This window comes from Quercus robur, chromosome 12 (genome assembly GCF_932294415.1).
Source record: "Quercus robur chromosome 12, dhQueRobu3.1, whole genome shotgun sequence".
Taxonomy (NCBI): domain Eukaryota; kingdom Viridiplantae; phylum Streptophyta; class Magnoliopsida; order Fagales; family Fagaceae; genus Quercus; species Quercus robur.
The window spans coordinates 30,721,721-30,744,583 of record NC_065545.1 but is presented as its reverse complement, the minus strand read 5'-3'; the positions used below and the strand labels follow the sequence as shown (position 1 = coordinate 30,744,583).

Sequence of the window (22,863 nt, the reverse complement as noted above, 5' to 3'; positions counted from 1 at the left end):
GATTGCTAGTATAAGTAAGAGAAATAACATAGGAAGCTTAAATCACACAGGTGTTTATTGTGACTTCACCAAATTTGTGGCCTGAATGTAATTGATATTTATTGGGTATCTGCAGAAATGATTTAATTTCTTAAATTGCATCCAAGTACATTGAAGTTCAAGATATAAATGGTGGTGTTGGAGGTTTAAGTAGCTAATGATTTAAAAAAAAAAAAGTTTTAGTTCAATAATTTGCTAGTAGAGTAAAGGAATTGAGCACATTCTTTGGGTTATTGGCTTTCACCATTGGCATTGGTGTTTCTATGCACATTTGGGCACTTATCTATGTCTGAGTGATGGTAAAATTATTGTAATGTTTTCGAATAAAACTTATCAATGTGGATTTTGGATCTAGAAGTTTTGCTCATATAGGGTATTTGCGGAAAGATTTTATTTCTTAAATCACATCCAAGTACATTGAAGTTCAAGATATAAATGGTGGTGTTGGAGGTTTAAGTAGTTCAATGATTTAAAAAAAAAAAAAGTGTTCTAGTTCAATAATTTGCTGGTAGAATAAAAGGATTGGGCACATTCTTTGGGTTGGCTTTTTGTCATTGGCACTGGCATTGGTGTTTCTATGCACATTTGGCACTTTTTTATTTCTGAGTGATGGTAAAATTATTGTAATGTTTTCAAACAAGGCTTACCGTGTGGATTTTGGATCTAGAAGTTTTGTTCATATTGGGTATCTGCGGAAATGATTTTTTTTCTTAAATCACATCCAAGTATATTGAAGTTTAAGATATAAATGGTGGTGTTGTAGGTTTAAGTAATTGTGATTAACAAAAAAGTTCTAGTTTGATAATTTTTCTGGTAGAATAAAGGGATTGAGCCCATTCTTTGGGTTAGCCTTTTGTCATTGGCACTGGCATTGGTGTTTCTATGCACATTTGGGCACTTATATATTGCTCAGGAATGGTAAAATTATTGTAATGTTTTCGAACAAGGCTTGTCGGGGTGGATTTTGGATCTAGAAGTTTTTGCGCATATTATTTCTTGCTCTGAAGTCTAGACCAGTGGATAGAGTGGGCAAGTGAGTGTATTTGGCTTCGAAATCTGAAACTGATCCTAGTTCTAACCAGAGAGAATGTTCAAAAACTCGTTTGGAAAAATATTTGCTATTACTGCTTGGGCAAGCTGAGTATAAAGTATAATTGATATTGTAATGTGAACAACACCAATGGTATTATTCCCATGGTTTTGTTTTCCAAGGTGCCATTGTTGGTAATGTGGACATACGATGAGAACGGATTTTGTAATTTTTGCAGCAATAATTGGTGGTGGAGGAAAAGTGCCTCTTATTTAAGAGTTCATAATCATTGGTCATTGCAATCTCCCCTCCCCTCCCATATGAACTGGAGAAAAATCTTTCCATGTGGTGTACATATATCTGACGTGAATGGGGCAATACTGTGTGAACTATCGAAAAATGAGGCAAATCTTCAGTGGCATGATCTTTCGATCGGAAAAAGGCATCCCTGTAATAGCAATTAGCAAAGCTCACTTCCTCACATGAAGACACAACCAAGGCCTTCCCAGTTTCCTGCTTCCTAGAATTTCAGAATCACATTCAACAAAGTCCAGTTTAATCTGTCATAGGCCTTCTGTAGGTCCACTTTGATAGCCATGAAGCCTCCTATACCTTCCTTTTTTTGAGACTATGAAGAATTTCCTGTACAACCACCTCAGTATCTCCCATCCATCTATCTGGTATGAATGCAGATTGACATGGACCATGGTGATTCCAGTTTCTGTAATAAAGGTCTTAATCTAGACCCTTCTAGTTTTGCAATGATTTTGTATTTACATTACACAAACTAATTAGCCTGAAAAGATTAAAAGAGGATGAACTCTCTATTTTTGGGATATGAGCAATTAAGGAGTTGTTTATCTCTTTGAGTAGCCTTCCCTTTTGAAATAATCTTCTGACAGCCTTGGAGTTTTTTCCCCAACTATGGACCAGTATTTCTTGTAGAACATTTTAGGTAACCCATCTAGCCCTGGAGGCTGGAGCTTTTAGTGCAACCATTCCAAAGAGTGTCTATAATCTCCTCAGGGGAAGGGATTTGACATAACTAATCATTTTCTTGCTCTGTTATGAATGTATAGATAAGGTCTTCCAAATCCATGGGAAAATCTATCATCTCTTTAGTGAATAGCTCTTTAAATTTGCATAGGAAGTGCTAACTGATTTCCTTCTTGTTTATTATCCAATCTCTAGGATCAGCTTTGATGTCATCTATCGAATTCCATTTCCTTCGAATTATAATTTCCTTCGAATTATTTTTGAGAGATGGAAAATTTGAGTTTTTATCTCCCTCTTTTAACCATACTTCTCTTGATTTTTGCCTCTATATGATCTCATTATGAAGGAACCGTTCATTTAGCTTAGAGCCTTAGACCATAGCTTTGCTATTCTTCTCAAAGCACTCTTCTTTTTGAATTTCTTCTATTTGGGTTGTCAGATCTCTAATTCTTGTTTGGCAATGACCATAATCCTCCTCATTCCATCTTTTGAGAGTTCTTTTTGTGTTGTGCTCTTTTGGTTTTTTGGATTTTCCTTTTGTATAGTTTAAACCGCTTTAACCCTCTGCAGTCTTCAGCCATGCATTTTCAATGACCTCAGCATACGTTTGGACTCCAGTTGAAATGTAGCTGCTATATCCAAGAGCTAAAAGAGTAATGAGCCTTATAACTCAATTGACACTTTATGGTATTTTTAATAGAGATGTCTCAACATCCCACCACCACCACCCACCCCCCAATGTAACTATCAAGTTTATCTTAAAAATATGCAAGAGCTAACAAATTCATACCATTGGAAGCTCACACCTCTTCCACGTATAATTTCAACCATGAATAAGTATATGGATACAACTTTAAATAAATAAAAAAATTTACAACTGCGGATATGGTTTGGTGTGATTGTGCATAATACAAATGGTACCAATGGTAGATCTATTTGAAAGTAATATTACTCGAATCAAAATAACCAAGTTGAAAAAAAAAATTTGAGAAGCAAACAAAACAAACTAACCAAGTTAGTAGTTATGTTCTATAAAAAAAAAGTTATTAACTATGAAGAATATTGTGTCTCTAGCATTATTCATTATTTGACACTAAAGTTAAAATATTTGAAAAAAAAAATTATACTTCTAGGTAGTCATATGATTTGAAGCATATGGAAAAAAACCTAAACAATTCTTCGAAGCTTGCCTAAGTTGAACAGGTCACCAAAAACTGTTGGGTTAGACTGGGTCATACATTTAAACAATATAATTAAATATTTAGACTAGTTTAGGCGTCAAATTATTGGTCTAACTAAGAGTTGATTTGAGTTTAAACAATAAAATTAAATATTTAGACTAGTTTATACATCAAATTATTGGTCTAACTAAGAGTTGGTTCAAGTTTAATAATTGTAGGATCAATAAAAGATTCACAGTCTTTGGTGATGCCAACATATTCCAATCATTTTATCAAAATTTTATGATTTTTTTGGTTATCCATTTGAATTTATGAAGACTCTTAACCTTTAGTTAAGTAAAGTTTCTTAATTAAGATTCAAACTCTATAGTGGGTGTGTGTAATATAAAAAAAAAATATAAAAAAAGATATATTTTTGCTTATTTTTAATATGTTAAAAAAAATCAACTTAGTGGGAGAAATTACTAATATTGATGAGTAATGACAATGTATCCTTGCTCCTATACACTAATTACCAATTCCTCCATTTTTACTATATAGTTCTTATGTTTATTTTCTTCAAATATATTTTAATTTATATTTATTCCCAAAAAAATGGATTGTAACAATCAACTCTATTTTGTATATGAATTGAACAGTAAATTGAAAATTTTATTCTTAAGTAATTGATAGTCATAAACAATGCAACTGAGTAGGGTTGTATATTGGTTGGTATGGTCGGCTATTGGGGGAATTCTTAATCGAACTATATTGGTTAGCTGTTTGATTTTGGTTTTGGCCAGTAAAGATTTTTGGGCTCAGTTCAACTGTTTGGTTTAACTGAGTGATAAGGTTAGGGTTAGGGTTTAGAGAGAGAGAGAGAGAGAGAGAGAGAGAGAGTTTTGTTGGAATTGATTACTCAATGAGATTTTTATTTAGGGTTATGTTAAGGATAAAAAGATGTCATTTTGTTTATATATATAGAAGTACAGCCAGTTTGAATCTTGTTGGAATACCAAACCCATGTCCAACAATCCAATGTCGAAAAGGGGAGGAGTTCTTTGACCACCTCCCTTGTCTCGGTTGGCAACCTCGGGTAGTAGCGCAATTGTTTTGAAATCAGGCTAGTTAATTGGCTTAAATCAGTTTGAAAATTTTAAAGTCTTTCAGCATACGACTTGGCTTGGGTTCAATGCACATATGCCAAAATAAATATGTGTTGCCATCCTAACAGGCTTATTATAACTAAACACTTGACCTAAGCTTGGCCTCGTAGAACAAGGAAAAAATTGACACTTAACCCATGTCCAAGGAAAAAAAAATACAAAATACAAAACTGACACTTAACTAGTTAACTTAACCCATTTCCAAGGAAAAAAAAAAAAAAAATACACCTCTCTGGCGATTGGCGCATCATTATATAACGCTGACGAGCAGATGGGGGAAGCGTTTCCGTGATTGACCGTTACGATTAACGTTGTTTGGGCCCAGCCACGTGGTCTTCCTGTTCCTCAATCCCTCGAAATTATATTGGAGAATTTGGAAGGGACAGCAAGGACAAACAAAATAGATATATAAAAAGAGAAAAGAAAGCTCTGAGAATTGAAAGAGAAATTAAGAGAGAGAATTTCAGTGATCCATCTAATCGAACTGGTTGTGTGATATGGGGCGTGTTTGGGCATAAGGCTATAATAGCAATGAAAGGCCCTCTCTCTGCTCCCGGAGATTACATCTACTTCAAGTCTCAGGTCCCTCTCCACAAGATCCCCGTACGTTTCTCTCTCTAAATTCTCGATTTTCATTTTGAGCTTGTTTTTGTTTTTCTCATTTTTCATCTGGTTTCTGATCATGGGTTCGTCTCATTAGCCTCATTTTGTTAGTGGATGAGCTTAGGTTTGTAATTCTCTCTGACCATTCTATGAATTGGGTTTGAGCTTAAATACTGTAATTGTGAGTCCTTTTATGTGGGTATGGTTTAGTTTCTTTGTTTATGGGTTTTGCTTGTTAGTCTACACTTATTACTGGGTATGCCTTTGTTTTAGCTATAACTTTTTTTGGCTTTCACTCAATTATGGGGATTTTGATGAGAAATAGATTCATATTTTACTCTTTATAGCATCTACTTGATTTCTTTTTTAAGTCCGATTTATGAAAGTTTTGAAAATCTTAAATTGTGGCTTATAATTATACACCTCGGCTTTGTAATGTAGCTTGGCTTGCATTTTGTGTTGATTGTAGTTATTGTTCTCTGTTATGTAATTGACTTAATTTGGCTTTCTATTATTGAGTACTTGGGTTCAACTCCCCAACTCTACTAAATTTTGGCTTTTTCCTTTTCATTGAGAAGAGCTAGCAAGAAATTTGCATTTTGATAAATATAATCCATGGATCCATTCCCCAGTCACCAAATTGCGACTTGAGAGCGGGAGCGGGGGGGCCTATTTGATGAATTTTGACACCTAGTTGGGAGCTTTGGGAATGATTGCATTGAATACTTCTTATCATTTGTTCTAGGGTTATAGACCAGATCATTTCGGAATATCAACTCTTGCTTCATTAATGTCTTATTTTAAAGGACAGAAGTACAGTTACTTATGCTTTTTTTTATAGCTGAGTAGTTGTTTAGGAATTTATTTGTGGAGAGTGTGCCCTTTTGGCATCAACTCCATCATGAGAAGGTTCACCTTGATGGTACTTTTTAGTTTTTATTGATCGATAATTTCTCAGCCAGCATATTTTCTTCTTCTCACAGATTGGGACAAAGCAGTGGAGATATTATGATTTTGGTCCAAAAGTGGTGTCTCCTCTTATTTGTATTCCTGGAACAGCGGGGACAGCAGATGTCTACTACAAACAGATAATGTCCTTGTCCATGAAGGTAGTAAGTTTGATTTTATGGTGTCTTCATCATATCCATGACATTATGAAGTGTTATCAGTTAAACACATATCAGGAATTCAATTCCTTTTATTTTCCCACCTTTTTTTCCTTTCAATTTTGATTTGATTTATGTTTATCATATCCACTACATTATGTACTGTCAACACATATTAGGAATTCATATTCATTCCTTTTATCCCTCTCTCTCTCTCTCTCTCTCTCTCTCTCTCTCTCTCTCTCTCTCTCTCTCTCTCAGAATAAGGCATTTGGAAGTTTACGTCGTGGTTTCTAAGTTCTCATAGTCCATTCTGCATCATTGAAATTCATAGGGCTTGTTTCCAATCTTCTACAGTTCTACCTTATTGTTTTTAATTAAAGAAAATTTCTGCCAAGAGTCATTAACTTCTAATAAGTGTCATGTCTTGGAATGCAAATAAAATGATGTTGGGCATCATTCTGGTCGTGCAACATTATTATTTGAGGGAGTATGTTTCATCAAAAGAATATGAGAAATGAAATTGAAATGTCACATTATCATAAAAACCTCTGTCCATTTGGAAATGGTTTATTTTCCTATAAATTTTAGTATTTGAAGAGAAGGTTATACAGTTCTAGACCAAATGCCAAGATATGATGGCCATCAGCTTAGCACGGTTATATTATTGAAATCTCTGGTGTATGTTCCGAATTTATAGCTTGAACCTTTCTATGCCCATTTTACTTCTTTAAACTGTTTTATATATATTTATAAGAAGGGTCAGACCATGGTGCAATCAATGCCAAGTGCTCCCTACCCAAGTGATGTATTGTGGGTTTGAGACTGGGAATAGCCTTTCCAAAATGAACAAAGTTTCTCTCCAAACTAGTTTGAAGAGAAACTCTACAAACTCATCATATATATTTATATTGAGTGTGAATTTTGAAAATCTAACCGTTAGATTGCATGTTTTTATTACATCCTTAATACTTAAAAAATTTCAAGAAAATCAAAGATCAATTGCTATGTCATCAAATAAATATTATAATTTTAAGTTTTTGTAATCTAAAGTTGTATATAAAAAATAAGTTAATTGACCAAATAATAAATAATATCCGATTTGACCGAAATTTGATATGTATGTTAAGAACATAAGGAATATGAAATTCAACGGTTAAATTTTCAAAATTCACACCCAAAAAATAAATATATGAGAAGTTTGAAGAGTTTCTCTCCAAACTAGTTTGGAGAGAAACTTTGTTCTTACAAAATAAGGGCTGATTATTAATTACCCCTCCTAGACCCTGCAGAAGTAGGAGCCTTGTGCATTGGGTGTGACTTGTTTTATATATATATATTTTTATATATATATATATATATATATATATATTACTAAACATTGAAGATATGAACTTGGTTTTTCATGACCCTACAACTAAACAAATGGAGACACTATTCGTAAGCTAGTTGCCACCAAAATGAAGTGTACCTGTGTAACGTTTGAACTTATTTCACTTCATTTAGAATTTCAGTGAACACAGCCATTTCCTTGTGGTCTTCCTTGTCCTTATCTCACTAGATGGAACAATTCCTGCATTTTGGACACTGTTATGCCAATAATGAATTGGTTAGAATTACTTTAGAAGCATTAACTTGATAATATCAACAGTCTCTGTGGGATAAGGATTCCACATGGTAGAAATATGAAAATTCTTATAGCAACAAACCAAGAGGCACTTTAATTATTCTGTTTATACTTGTTATTTGAATATTTGTATGGCATGAAACTAGACTATTTTCAAGATGTGATTTTTATTGACGCTTTTCTTGTATTTGTCTAAATTCCTTTTTGTGTGTAGTCAATAACGTTCTGGACTGCTAACTTTGTTATGAAGTTATTATAAAATAGGTTTTTTGACTAAGATTGAGGAATTAAATTCTTTTCGAAATGTGTAGGGTTACCGGGTAATTTCTGTTGATATCCCACGGGTATGGAATCATCATGAATGGATTCAAGCATTTGAAAAGTTCTTGGATGCTATCGATGTTCATCATGTAAGAGCGTCATTTTGTTTAAACATCTCTTACCAATTTTTTAGTTTATCAATACAGTTTTTGTGTATATCATTTTACTCATTGTTGTAATTGATGTTGTAGCACTTACCAAATGCTTTCTTATCTTGATGCACTAACTGAAATTTGCATTTTGAATTGGCATGTTGCTTCAGAAGCCACCTTTGTGCTTCATGTTGTTTAAAGTACATAGGTCGTTCAAATCAGATTTACATAGATACGGATCACTAGGGCATGTGGAATACATCGTAACTCATTACCAATCTTCCTAGAAATTTTCCTTTATAAAAAATCAAGAGATGCATTGATGTTGTTTTGCTTGCCAAGTTTAGTTTGTTTAATTCCATAAGGTACCAGTGGTTAATGGCAACTCCATTTTAACTAGTAAAAAGAGTTGAAGTGAGATTTATATTGTTACATCATAACTTCAACAAATCTGTCTCTTAAACAAAAATTAGATATTGTTACATCCTTTATTCTATTTCCTTATAATATCATTCTTATCATCAATTCATTATAGAAACTTTGCCTATGTTTGTACTTAGTGTCATACATTTGGTCATAGCCAGTCCCAAGCCCAGGAAAAGGAGGAGGGTTTCTGCAGCTTGATGGTTGTTGTGTATTTAGTCACCCTATTATGACTGGATCCACAACAAATACTCATCAGGGTGTCCCCTAAAAAATACATGTGGCTGACCCTAATTAATATGTTCAGGATCCATAGTCGACCCTAAAAAATTTGGGACTAAGGTTTTGTTGTTATTGCATCATCAATTTTTTATATATGAATATGGGGGAAATGAATCAATATATAGTGAGAATCATATGAGCTTTTAAGGTTCACTAGAGGAAAAAGATAGGTTATGACGTTAACATGGGACAAACCTACTGAGGAAATTGCCTACGTGTGGTTGTGGTGGGTTTAGGGTTAGGAGAATTTGTGGATATTGGGTTTCAAACCCTTTAAAAGAAGATTTAAGATTCAAAAGAGGTGGTTTTTAATAAAATTTCTTATGTTACTTACCCAAAAAAAAAAAAGGTTCAAAGGAGAAAATATTTGATTTATGGGTAGAAGGAAAAAGAAAAGAAACATAATAGAACTTTTAGTAAAATATCTGTGAACAGGGAGCAGTAATGTGAACAATACTTTTGAATGGTACCTGTGAGAAAGAAAAGAAGAAGAGAAAGGGAGGAAAAAAGAACCCTAAAGCCAATGTGCCTCAATACTCAGAACACTCAATAATTTTATCAATCAATTGTATCTCCTTTGAATACGTTAAGCACAAATATATATAAAATCTCTTTCTTGTACTAGTAGTATTAAGACTCCTGGTAAAAGAGTTTTTGCTCTTCGCTTAAGCTATATCATTTGATAAAGCTTTCCAAATTGTGTAACCAATCAGAGAACAGCTTTGAATAGCTCCCCATAAAAGCCACTAACACCTCTATCTACTTCAGTGAATCTAGCTTCTCCTTTAGACCGCACTAATGTGGATGATAAGTGAAAACTGTTGGATTGTGTTTGATGTGCAAGCATTTGACCAGTGCTCGATCCATAGGAGTTTATGGAAGAAAAAGGCATTGAGCTCAAGGGAGACATAGGGGCTGAACCTAGACCTAATTTAAATAATTTGGGGTCTTGATCAGTGTTGCCAAGAATAATAGCTGACAGCCTATCCACAGTTTGTTTCATAGCCAATAATTCTTTGAGCTTTGCTTCTATTGAATTCTCCTTTGCATGTAATTGATTCAACCTTCTTTGTTCCTTTTAAGTTTTGAGAAAATGCCCTAAATTTGGACTCTAATTCCATGTTAGTCACCATTATCTTAGATGAGAAATTTTGTCGAGTGGTTGGCTTAAGAGATTTTGGGACTAAGCTCATCGTTATTGGTTGGCTAAAGAAGATTTCAGCAAAGAACTTGTAATAATTTTGGCTTTGATACCAATTGATGTAGGATAAATTGGGGAATTTGTCTACATGTGCTTGTGGTGGGCTAAGGTTTGAGAAGATTTGTGAATCTTGTGTTTTAGAGTTGTAGAAGAAAAGGTTAAGACTCAAAGTTGGCTAGGGGTATGATTGTTTTCTTGTGGATATTTGATAGAGAAAATAAGTGGGATTTTAGGGTTTTGATAGGTTAGAGCAAGGGTCTGACTTGGGGTTGTATGAAAAAAGGAAAAGAGAGAAATTTATTTGAAAAATATTGTAAACAGTACCACAGAAAAGAGAACAAGAAAGAGAGGAGAAAAGGAGGAAAAAGAACAATAAGGCCAACTTGCCCCAATGCTCAAATGCTCAATATTTTATTGATCAACTTCCTCTTTTTTGAATACAATAAGAAACTTAGGTAGACCCTTAAAATCTTAACTTCACCTAATTGAACTATGATTCCCACTTCGATTAGCAAACCAAACCTAAATCAAATTGAACCAAAGCCCACTCAATAAGACCCATAAACTAAATAAAACTTACTTATTAATAAAATAAAACTCAAGACCCACAATTATGGCTCGCACCCAACAATTACAGAGTTACTAAAATATCCTTAACTAAAAAAAAGTATAAAACCTAAAATAAAATATTCAAAACCTAACTAATAAGTAAGTCATAGGTACAGATCCTCTCTAGAAGCTATTGTAATAGCCCAGATTGTTTGGATTTAGGTGTGGATTTGGATTGTGAAGATGATGTATGAGCAAGTGTTGAATACCACATTGGGTGTTCCCTACGTCAATTTGGGATATTTAAGCTATTACGAGAAACACTAATTATAAATTCAATTTTTACTTATCAAAAAAAAAAAAAAAAAAAAATTGACTAGTTCTTTTGGGTAGGTGTAGATGTGGCTAATACTTTCCTTAAATCATGACAAGTAATATCAAAGCCAACTTGGTAATGCCCTGTAATTCAGGAGCAATTTAGCACAATGTAGGATGTGACAATATGATGTTAGGGATTTAAGTAGGTAAGATCGTAATATCTTCGATTGTTTGTATTTGTTTTTTGGATTCCAATTGCATAGATGTTGTGTAGGTGTGTGTTGAGGATGTTTATGAGGTCAATTTGGATTGTATAAGTGACTTTGAGGATATCTAACTGTAACTTGGTTAGTGCTTTTGGGATATAGCGCATGTGACAACTGACAAGCACTTTCCCCGGGTTGTGATATATTAGGTGGCCTTTTTCCTTTTGTTGAGGTGTTCTCTCTCATGCTCCTTTAAGGAGCTAGTGTTATCACTTGGATCTCAACTAAAATGCTTATGGTTTATTTTTCCTTAAGCATGGTAAATGGTGGCACTTAATCAGTATTTAATAGTGTATAATATTATATCTGTATTGGAGAACGCCTAGACTCATAATGATTTTTAATCTCTCTCTCTCTCGCTCTCTCCATCAATATGGTATTATATTGCAAGGCCGAAGGCCTTGATGGCTAGCTTGTAAGCAGTTGGATCAAAAGTGAGATTTGGTTTCCAAAACTGAGGATCCTTTATACATGGTTTCTGAGATGTATGATATTCATCTCATTCTTTGGTTTTTTTCGCTGTTGCTTAAACTCTTTGATATATCCAGCCCATGTTATAGCTGTTTACATACAATGGAATGTTAAGTCATGAAGCCTAGGTGATATAATCTATTCAACAGTCGATTTCTTCATGACTGGAATTGTACCTGTTCCATACATAAATTATGTCTAGATTAATCAACAACGAACTGCCTGTATATGGTTTCAGCTACAACTGGTGTGTGCCAATCATGGAAGAGAAGCTACAAGCAGTTGCTGATGCAATTTGAAAATAGGTTTCATGAGCATTGTGTTTCCTAACAGTTTGCATAGATGCCTGATCATACCCATGTATTGAAGAAGATGCAAGCAGTCAGTGACACAATTTGGGAATTGGTTTCATGAGCAATGTGTTTCGTAACAGTTTGCGTAGATGCTTGATCATGCCCATATATTGGAGAAGATACTAGCAGTCAGTGACACAATTTGAAAATAGGTTTTATGAGCAATTTGTTTCCTAACAATTTGCTTAACCTTAGATGCCTGATCATACCCATGTTTCATAACCTGCCTGTGTGAATATAATTAATCTTGACATATCTTATACATTTGTGGTGTCATTAGTTGTTGAGAACTCAACTAATCATTGAGTGTCTAACAGATACATCTTTATGGTACATCCCTTGGGGGATTTCTAGCACAACTTTTTGCTCAGCATCGTCCAAGACGGGTTCGCTCATTGATACTATCAAATTCTTTTCTGGATACATGCAGTTTCTCTGCTGCAATGCCATGGGCTCCTGTGTAAGTTATCGCATTTTTTCTTAGAGATAATGATTGTTAGCTGGATATGATCAAATTGCCTATATAAATCAAACAATTCCAATTCAAGCAATTTTAGGCCTTCTCTATATTAAACTTAGGGATCATCCCAGGCTGCTCGGTGTTTACTCCTACTATATAAGCATTAATTAGCAATAGCACCAAATCCCAAAAATTGTTCACTAGCCATGATAACATTTTGAGAATTCGACACCAAAGTGTCTGCCACAAGTTTCAACCTATTGGCCAACACCTTAGCTGACAATTTATAAACCCATCCCACAAGGCTATTAGGCATAGCCCAAAAACCCTGACAAAAAATTGGTGCATTACAGCTCTATTCAACTTTATTCCCTAGCTGTAATTATCTTTCTTTCAACACTGTTTGGATATGTGTCTAGTACTGTCTACGAATACTTTTTCTCATAAAATTTAAAAATTCTCTTCCCCTTCCAAGAGAAGGGGGTGGGTATGTGGGATGATTTTTTAGTACCTGCCTAAATATTATTATGCGTGCATTTTTAGTTGAAGATCATGTCTAATTCTAATAGGTGTTAATTTTTTGTTTTGGGTTTTGGTCTTGTATGCATCCTGCATACCGGGGTGGCATCCCTTTTTACGCCTTTTAAACTTAAAAAAGAGCATGAGCTGAACAGAACTTTTTGTTTTTGTTTTTGTTTATGTTTATGTTTATGTTTTTTTGATAAGTAATAGAATTTTATTGCAAATGAAAAGGATTACTCTATAATCACAAGGATGAACATAAAGCACCGTGGAAAAATACAAGCAAATCAAATAGAAGATCTAAGAGAGAGTTGAAAATAAAAAATGGAAGTGCAATTGGTAAACTCCATGCCTAAGACCATTCAAACAAGCTACGGAGTAGCAAGGACTTAAATTGCTCAATAGGTCTCACACTCTCCTAAAAAATATGGCTGTTACGCTCATTCCACACTAACCATATCATGCTCGCTGGCACCAAGTTCCATACATTCAAAGAAAGTTTTCCTAGCCAGTTCCGCCTACCAAAAAGGAGGGATGCTATGTTGTCCAGCAACACCCAATTGAATCCCAAACATCATAAACATCTCACTCCATGAAGCATATACCGTCTCACAATGGATCAAAAGATGATCCTCCATTTCCCCACTACAACGATACATAATATACCAACTGACTAGCAAAAAGCCTCTCTTCATCAGGTTATCAATTGAGAGAATCTTACCCCACGTAGCTGACCACAAAAAGAAATGACACCATTGACCTTAGCACAAGCTAAGCAGAACAATTTGTGCTGGTTGTTGTTTTTTATTTATTTTATCCATCCTCTCTCATAGCTAGTCTTTGTGGTTTTACAAATTACAACAGCAATATTCTATAGTGGCATCAGTTTGCAATCACCAGCTCCATAATATCTATCAATTACTATATATATATACATATACACACACATGTTCTGCATTCTCTTTGTAAATAGGTGTGTATTTATCTTTGGCTCATATGTCACTTGTAGCAATTTGCTTGTTAGATGTGTTCTTTTCTCAAGAAATTAACTTCCTGATTGTGATATGCCTTATGCAGTGTTAGTTGGACCCCTTCCTTTTTGTTGAAACGATACGTGTTAACAGGAATTCGTGATGGTCCCCATGAACCATTCATTGCAGATTCTGTGGACTTTGTTGTTTCTCAGGTAGAGTTTGTGAAGATCTACATCATTGTGGTTTTAGCAATCTATTTAGTGTCTTGAAGCAATCTGTCCTCGAACTCTCTATTTCAGTTTTCAGCACAGGATGAAACTGTCTTTGTCAAAGTTAATTGTACTTATTGGTAACTCAAAATTTTTTTCCCTTATATTTTGTTGATTTCTAAAATTTTAATGTTCAAGGAAGAGAAGTGCCTAAATAAGTTGTCATATATGCAACCATCTCCAGCTCCTTGTACCTGCATATATGATTTTGACTTATGGCATCAACCATGCGTCCCCCCTGGCCCCTCCTGTCCCCTCCCTTTTACTTTCCCATCCTTTCCCCAAAAATTGTCAACCTATTGGTGGAAAGGCTGAGAGCTTTATAGGAACTAGATGGTCATACAAGGTTTTCAACACAGACTTGCAATTAAATTTAAACTGGGATTCATTTGTGGAAAATAAATAAGTATTTGCAATCAATTTGATTAGTCCGCTCAACTATCTTTTCTGCGGTTTTGATAATTACCTTCTCTTACTATTATATTCCAAACGTTGAGTCTGCAACATCTATAAGAATAGTGACTTTAGAATTTCTAGATAGGGCGTACTTATCAAAAAAAAAAAAAAAATTCTAGATAGGGCTCAATTTTTTTAACTAATCTGTTCACAAAATAAAGAGACGAGCCTTGTGAATGAGCCAATTCATATCCATTTGCTTTCTCTGTTTCTGTTTACTTCAAATGCTAATATATATGCTGTAGAAAACTGCCAATAGAGTAAATGGTACCTCCTTCCCCTGTAAGAGCAAGTTATAGGGTGAAATCGTAGCTTTAAGATCTGCTGGGTTCATGCCTCACCAATGTGTATATATGTGCTGTAGAAAACTACTTGCTTAATTCCTTTGGTCATAATATGTGATTATCAATTCAGGTTGAAACACTCTCAAGAGAAGACTTGGCCTCCAGGTTAACTTTGACAGTTGATGCTGCTTCAGTTGGACCTTTGCTGCTTTCAGATTCATTTATCACTATAATGGATGTAAGTCATCTAATTTCATTGGGTGTATGTGTGTGTAGCCAACCCCAAAATTTTGAGACTAAGGCTCGAATGTTGTGCTGTGTTTGTACCTCTATATTTTTGGTCTGGTATGGTCTGAAGTTATTAAAGTCCTTGTAGTTTTGGCTTCTTCGCTTTTTGAAACTTTGACCTGATTTTGGTTTAGTTCTTTCTTCCTCCCTCTCCTCTCTCTCTCTCTCTCTCTCTCTCTCTCCTCCCCCCCCCCCCCCCCCCCCCCTTCGGGCACACACCCCACAAAAAAGAGGCAGCCTTATTGGGTAAAACTATTCCAAGTTGTGCATGTGGCTTCCGAATTCAGCAGAAACACTATTATTTAATTTCTTTTATTTTTTATATGAGAACCTTTTGATGTTTTGCATATGGAGTTCAACAAAAACAACCAAGCCTTAGTCTTATGGGTTATGCTATAAATCCTAAACAGCATATATAATTCCTTGGTGAATTTGCTGCAAAAATAGTGATAATGAATAGATATTGAGTAGCATCATTTGTGGCCTTTGTTCCCTTGATTCTAGTTGGGCTTGTGCTAGCTTTGCCAATACCATTCAATTTCAATTCTCTGGTTACAGTAGGTATAAGTCACATTTTGGTGATATCGACTTCAATTAATTGTTTTAATGTGGATATACTTTGAACTAGTTGATGTTAGTGTGGTCCTAATAAGAGTAGGATGGAGAGTGAGGTTGTAGGATCGATTAGGTGCATTTGTAACTTACAACAAACAAAGCCTTAGTCCCAAAATTTTGGAGTCAACGATAGATCCTCAACATATTAGTTAGGGTTAGCCATATGTATTCTGTACTTGCATTCTACACTATATAAAGTCATATTCTCTGATACTCCCTTAATTGACATGTACTTTTTTATTACTTACTAATGTGATTTTTGGTCTTCCTCTTCCTTTCTTCGTTTCCTCAACTTGGATAAATTCGCTTGTTCTTATTGGTGCATTAGTCACTCTTCTTTGCATATAGCCAAACCATCTTAAGTGACTCTCCCTCATCTTTTCATTAATAGGGGCTACCCCTATCTTTAGGCGAATTTCTTCATTTCAAATAATATCTTTTTGTGTATTTCCACTTATCCATCTTGGTATTCTCATCTCAGTTACATTCATTTTATGAATATGTTGTTTCTTAACAACCCAAAATTTTGTGCCATAAAGCATAAAAGCATAGTTGGTCGTATAACTGTCTAATAAAATTTTCCCTTTAACTTAATGGGTATTCTACAATTGCACAACACTGCTGATACCCTCTGCACTTCATCCATTTACCCTCTGATTCACTTCCTCTTCAACTTCTCTATCTTTATGAATTATTGATCCAATATAACAAACTATTGCTCTTTTGTATCTCTTAACCATTAAGTCTTAGTGCCCCTTGGTTTCTATTTCTACTTTTACTAAACTTACATTCCATGTACTCTGTTTTAGTCCCACTTGATTGAAAGCCTTTAGATTCTAGAGTGTCTCGCCAAATTTCTAACTTGGCATTGACTCCACTTCAAGTTTCATCCACTAAACTATTTCATTTGCATAAAGTGTACACCAAGGGACTTCATCTACTAAAACTAATTATCTACATTTGTAACTTATTGACCCATGCAAAAAAAAAAAAAAAGATTCTCTATGATACATTTATTAAGTTTTTCCATTATGAATTATTTAGGGAAAGGAAACCAGCGACATGTGCAACATAGGTTCGAAATGAATCTCATGGCTGTGAGCTTAGTTTTGTTGTTAAATGTGTTGAGCTAGATAGATCACAGGTCAGTAAAATACTGCACCTGGATAAATATATGACAGTCAGGTTCTTAAAGTTTCCCGAAACTCTGTCAACACAATCCCTTGTTTCTGCTTGCTTATATAATGATAATGCTGTCAAAATTTACTCATTTGCTTTGTTTATTTATTTCTGTGTTCCTGCGTGAATTTTCAATGCTTTGAAGTCATTGAACTCTTGCAAGATCAGCATAATTAACATGGTGGTTTTTCTCTTCACTTGTAATAATGAATAAGGAAATTAAAAAGTTTTTAACTTTAAGACATGCTGGTTTCTTTTTAACATGTTTGCATGTTTCTTATCATATTTTGTTTTTTGCATGTTCCGTTCTTGAAGACAAATGACTACTGTGCAATTCCCCAACAACTCAAAGATCAATTGGGTGAGAGGTATCCTGAAGCAAGGCGAGCATACTTGAAATCTGGGGGGGATTTTCCGTTTCTTTCACGTCCAGATGAAGTTAACTTACACCTTCAGGTAGTTATTGTTTCTCTGTTTGCTTACATGTGTATCAGTTGAAGGGCCTGTGTAATGGGCATTCTACAATGTGGCAGCTACACTTGAGGCGAGTTGGTGTGGAAGCTCGGCCAGACCTGATCCAGGGAATCTCAAGGGGAGGTAGTGGTGCAAGTCCTAGTGAAGAGAATGACAAAGGAGAAGATCCAGATGATCCACCCAAGGATGATGGGGAGGTCACTAAAGATCCATCCACAGATAGTCAGCTGCATCCAGCTCCAGAGAGTTCAGAATCTCATAGTTTAGATGATCAGCTCCTCAGTAATGCCAGAGTATGTCATTTTGTTAATGAAAATATGCTGGTGCCTTTCTTACCTCATCTATGGGAGATTTTGTTCCTATATTTGCTTCCTCTTAATTTGGGAGCATTGTACATTACTTTGAGTTATTCTTGGAAATTCAGACAAGTAGTGTAAAAATAGTTGGACGTCGTTATTGTATAAACTTACACAAGCATTTGTTGAAAACCTAGTCTGTTTTGGGTTGCTGATGTTTCTGAATTCTGTTGCACTTTTGGCATTTTAGATTGTGCTATAATTTAATGTGATTTTTGTACATTTCAAGATGATTTCTTGTACTCTTTTTTTTTTAGGCTGAATGATTTCTTGTACTCGTAAATAAGTAAGATGTAATCTTCTTTATTTAAGCCATGTGAAGTATATTATTTATTTTAAACATTATCAATTACGTGCTCTCGGGTTGTGGTGAATAACAGAGGATGAAGGGGTAATTGTCAATTTTTTGAGTTGTGATATGTGAAAACTCGAAGAATGAATTACAGAATTAATTGAAATAAATGTTGAAGTAGAACACAGACATATGCCGATTTAAATCTTTTAAGTAGCTTGTCACATCAAATGAAAAGGGAAATACTTGAATAGCCTAATATAAGCAACTAAAATTAACATTCTTCTATATTATTTAATGTGATTTTTGTACATACCAAGATAATTTCTTGCACTCTTAATTAAGATGTAATCTTCTTTATTCAAGCCATGTGAAGTATATTATTTATTTTCAAATATTATCAATCACGTTCCGGGTTGTAATGAATCACATAGGGAGGATGAAGTGGAAATTGTCGCAAACCACCATTGTTCCATTAAGCTTTTTGGCTTCCATGCCAGGGCATTTGCCAATCAACCTACACAAAAACTGCTTTCAATAGTGCCAATCTGCCAGGAGACATTCCCAATTTCATATAAGCGTTGCTCTATAGCCTACAAGATGAAACACAGTCCTAATGTGTATTCCAAACCAAACCAAACCAAACCAAAAAATGTTATTTTCAAAGGTGGTTTGCGACAATTTCCCCTCCATCCTCCCTCTGTTATTCACCACAACCCGGGGAACATGATTAATAATGTTTGAAAATAAATAATATACTTCACATGGCTTTTTTTTTTTTGTTTTTTTTTTTTTGTTTTTTGAGAATCTATACTTCACATGGCTTAAATAAAGAAGATTACATCTTACTTAATTAAGAGTATAAGAAATCATCTTGGAATGTACAAAAATCACATTAAATAATATGGAAGAATGTTAATATTAGTTGCTTGTATTAGGCTATTTGCATATTCCCTTTTCATCCACCATGACAAGCTACTTAAAGATTTAATGTGTGAGTACTACTTTCACGTTTCTTTCAATTATTTCTCTACTATTTCTTCAAGATCATTTTCACATATTACAACTTAGAAAATTAGTGTGATTTAGGGCTTGTTTGGTTACATCATAACTCATAGCCCATATCTCATATCTCATAACTCTTAATTCATATATATTACCCAATTTTCTCCTAACTTAATGTCACCAAATTTGGCACCCTAAATCAAATTTGTTTTTTCTCTAATAAAAGCAACTCTAATTCACTGACCTCTACTGATCCAGTCATAACGTTAAATGTGTCCCTTCTCATCATAACCCGCATGTCCAAGAAAATCTCAAACTCCATTACTTATCAAAACCCATAGACAACTTCTTGCTCCGTCCCTACTACGCACTATTCTCATAAATCTTTACCAAATTTGGTCTCTTTGTTATGTCACTCTTCCTCAATAATTTGTTAGGAGGGAATCCACATAATCACATCTTAGACTATCATAATCTTTGGTACATTTGATTGACCATTTTCTTGTTGTTCAACTAATTGGTTTACTTCAAAAAATTTCTTATACTAAATTGTTATCAGCAAATGCAAGCACAACAAACAAATTCCAAAAAACAACTCAAACCCAAAAAATGCCACTCAACTCATTTTAATGAGAACTGAAGACTTTGAAATTTTGTTCTCAATTCTCGTAACTCATACTCACTTTTTTGGGTTATGAGTTATAAGAATTGAGAAAAAATTAATCCAAAAAACTGACTAGCTGGTGGGGCCCACGGAAAAGTGAGAATGAATAATAAAAACTGAGTAATACGGATTAAACTAAACACAACCCAAATTACACTAATTTTTTGCATTGTGATATGTGAAAATGATCTCGAACAGAGAGTAGTGAAACAATTGAAAGAAATGTAGAAGTAGAACCCACATATACATTGATTTAAATCTTTAAGTAGCTTGTCACAATAGATGAAAAGGGAATATATGAATACCTCATACAAACAACTAATATTAACATTCTTCTATATTATTTAATGTGATTTTTGTACATTAGAAGATGATTTCTTGTACTCTTAATTAAGTAAGATGTAATCTTCTTTATTTAAGCCATGTGAAGTATATTATTTATTTTTAAACATTATCAATCACGTGCTCTTGAGTAGCGGTGAGTAATAGAGGGAGGACGAAGGGAAAATTGTCACAATTGTTCCATTATCCTTTTTGGGTTTGGTTTGGAATCCATCTTAGGACTTTGATTCATCTAGTAGGCTATAGAGCAGCGCTTATAAGAATTTGGAATGCTCACTTGCATATTGGCACTATTGAAAGCAGCTTTGTGTAGGTTGATGGGCTAATGCCCTTGCATGGAAGCCAAATCGCACTACTTTTCTGAGTTGTGATTAGGGGTGATCATGGGTCGGTCCGGGTCAGGTGTGTGCCCAACCCGCGACCGACCCAACCAAGTCGGGTGAACAATTTGTAGACTCGCCGCCGACTGGTCAAATGGTTGGGTCGGTTCAGATGGATCTTTGTTGGAACATGGTCAGGCCTCGATCAGAGTCGGATCTGGCCGAAACTCATCGGATCTGGTAGAAATCTGACAAATATGGTCGAAAACCGGCTGTGAATGGCGAGATCTCACTGGATCTTGACAAGATCTCGTTGGATCTCAACGAGATCTGACTAAGAAAATCTTCAAACAGTCGAGATCGACGGGTTTGTTGAAATCAAGTTTAGATGTAAGGACCTGCCAAAATTGGGTTTGGTACCTCGGAAACCGCTGCCGACCCGTCACAAGAGTTGGAAAGGACGGTTTCTGGATTAGGTCGGTCACAATTGCAGGTAGGTCGAGTCAGCGGGTTATCTTGGACAGGCCTAGTTGTGATATTTGAAAATGAATTCGAAGAGAGAGTAGAAAAATAATTGAAAGAAATGTAGAAGTAATTCGCACACATATGTAGATTTAAATCTGTAAGTAGTGTGTCACAACAGATGAAAAATGACTACACGAACGGCCTAATACAAGCAACTAATATTAACAATTATATATGTGCATTCGCCTTTGAATAGGAATTTCCATTGACACATTGCCTTCTACGTTGAATTTTCAGAGCTACTGATTGAACAAATGTAATTGGAGTAGAGTCATAAAATATTAGAGAATGAGATGGTTACCATACATTCTCTAAAAATTAAAGTGTAGAATTGATTTTTTATTTTTTATTATTGTCTTCTTTGAGCTGAAAATTGAAACAAAAACAATTGAAATCGGAAAAAGTTTGGCTCCAAACATGTATAAAATATCACAACCCAAACCCATAAAATATGAGTTTAGAGGCATGATTAACTTACTGCTTTTGCATAAGTCAATAAAAGTAACTAACTTCAAAATATAATAAACTCTCAATTAAATCTCTTACAACACATAAATGTCAACAAATAGAAATAAATTCCAAATATCATAAATCTGAATAAGAATAACTAAAAACCTATAAATAAAGACAATCCCTATTGAAGATGCTTACGTACTCCAAAGCCCTATCCTTGCACATTATCAAGCGCTCAAAAGATATAGCTCTTAACTAAACTTTAATTTGAAAAAGGTAAATGATGGGGTAGGCCACACATTTATTAAGTAGTTATTTACAACATGCAACATATAATGAATCACTCACTTCCATAATTCAAATATCATAATCATTCAAAAACACATAATCACACTACAAAAAAAGGGGGCTATCCCAGAGTTTTCAAAACCGCTGGGATAGCCTCAGAAAGCATTGGGATAGGGTCAAAATTCCTATCCCGGCATTTTTTTTCCTAACGCTTCAAACCGCCACACAGTGACAATCGGTATAGGGTCGCCGGACCTGTACCAGCGCTTTTCAAAAGCGTCGGGATAGGTCCCAGTGTTTTTTAGACCCTGTTCTGTCGTTTTTACTTGTGTCGGGACAGCTTTTACAAAAATATGAATATAACCTATACCAGTGCTTTTAAAAGTGCTGGAATAGGTTCTGCCTATGCCAACGCTTTCAAAAGAGCTGGTATAGGTCTTAAATGAATATTACTTAAAAGACCTGTACCAGTGCTTTTGAAAGCGCTGGCATAGGCAGAACCTATTCCAATGTTTTCAAAAGCGTTGGTATAAGTCTTGAATGAATATAATTTAAAAGGCCTATACCAATGCTTTTAAAAGCGCTGACATAGGCTGTACCTATTCCAGCGTTCTCAAAAGCACTGGTATAGGTCTTGAATGAAAATAATTTAAAAGGCCTATGCCAATGCTTTCAAAAGCGCCAAAATAGGTCCTTTAAAAAAAAAAAAAAAAATTTAGCACCTGTAATGTGCCTACAATACATATTTTCCAATAGCAAATACAAAACCACATTAAACCAAGAAACTAAATATATTTAATTACACCATATCAATACTTACATCCCAAATGTCTAGAATGTTATGAACAAAATAATACATTATAAACAACTATGTACAACATCCTACACAAAAGAATACATTCTAATTATATAGAATGTTATAATAGAGTCTCCAACTATGATGTGTATATATATATATATGTGTGTGTGTATATATATATATATATCAAAGTTTGAAACTTTATTATAAATATCAAAATGTCATAGTAACTACTCCAAAATAAGTGCCCAAAGTATCGCCTACTGCGTATCATCAAATGATAAGCGCTGAGCAT

General features: G+C 34.6%; 1 protein-coding gene across 1 annotated transcript; it reads left to right on the top strand.

Annotated features, from left to right (window-relative positions):
• The first annotated feature begins 4,691 nt into the window (after positions 1–4,691).
• Positions 4,692–18,113, top strand: LOC126708628 (uncharacterized). Its single transcript, XM_050408447.1, has 8 exons — positions 4,692–4,994; positions 5,978–6,103; positions 8,039–8,137; positions 12,321–12,463; positions 14,063–14,171; positions 15,099–15,206; positions 17,366–17,506; positions 17,584–18,113. The coding sequence occupies exons 1-8, from the start codon at positions 4,923–4,925 to the stop codon at positions 17,959–17,961; spliced, it is 1,176 nt and encodes a 391-aa protein (XP_050264404.1). The 5' UTR covers positions 4,692–4,922; the 3' UTR covers positions 17,962–18,113.
• Positions 18,114–22,863: the final 4,750 nt, after the last annotated feature.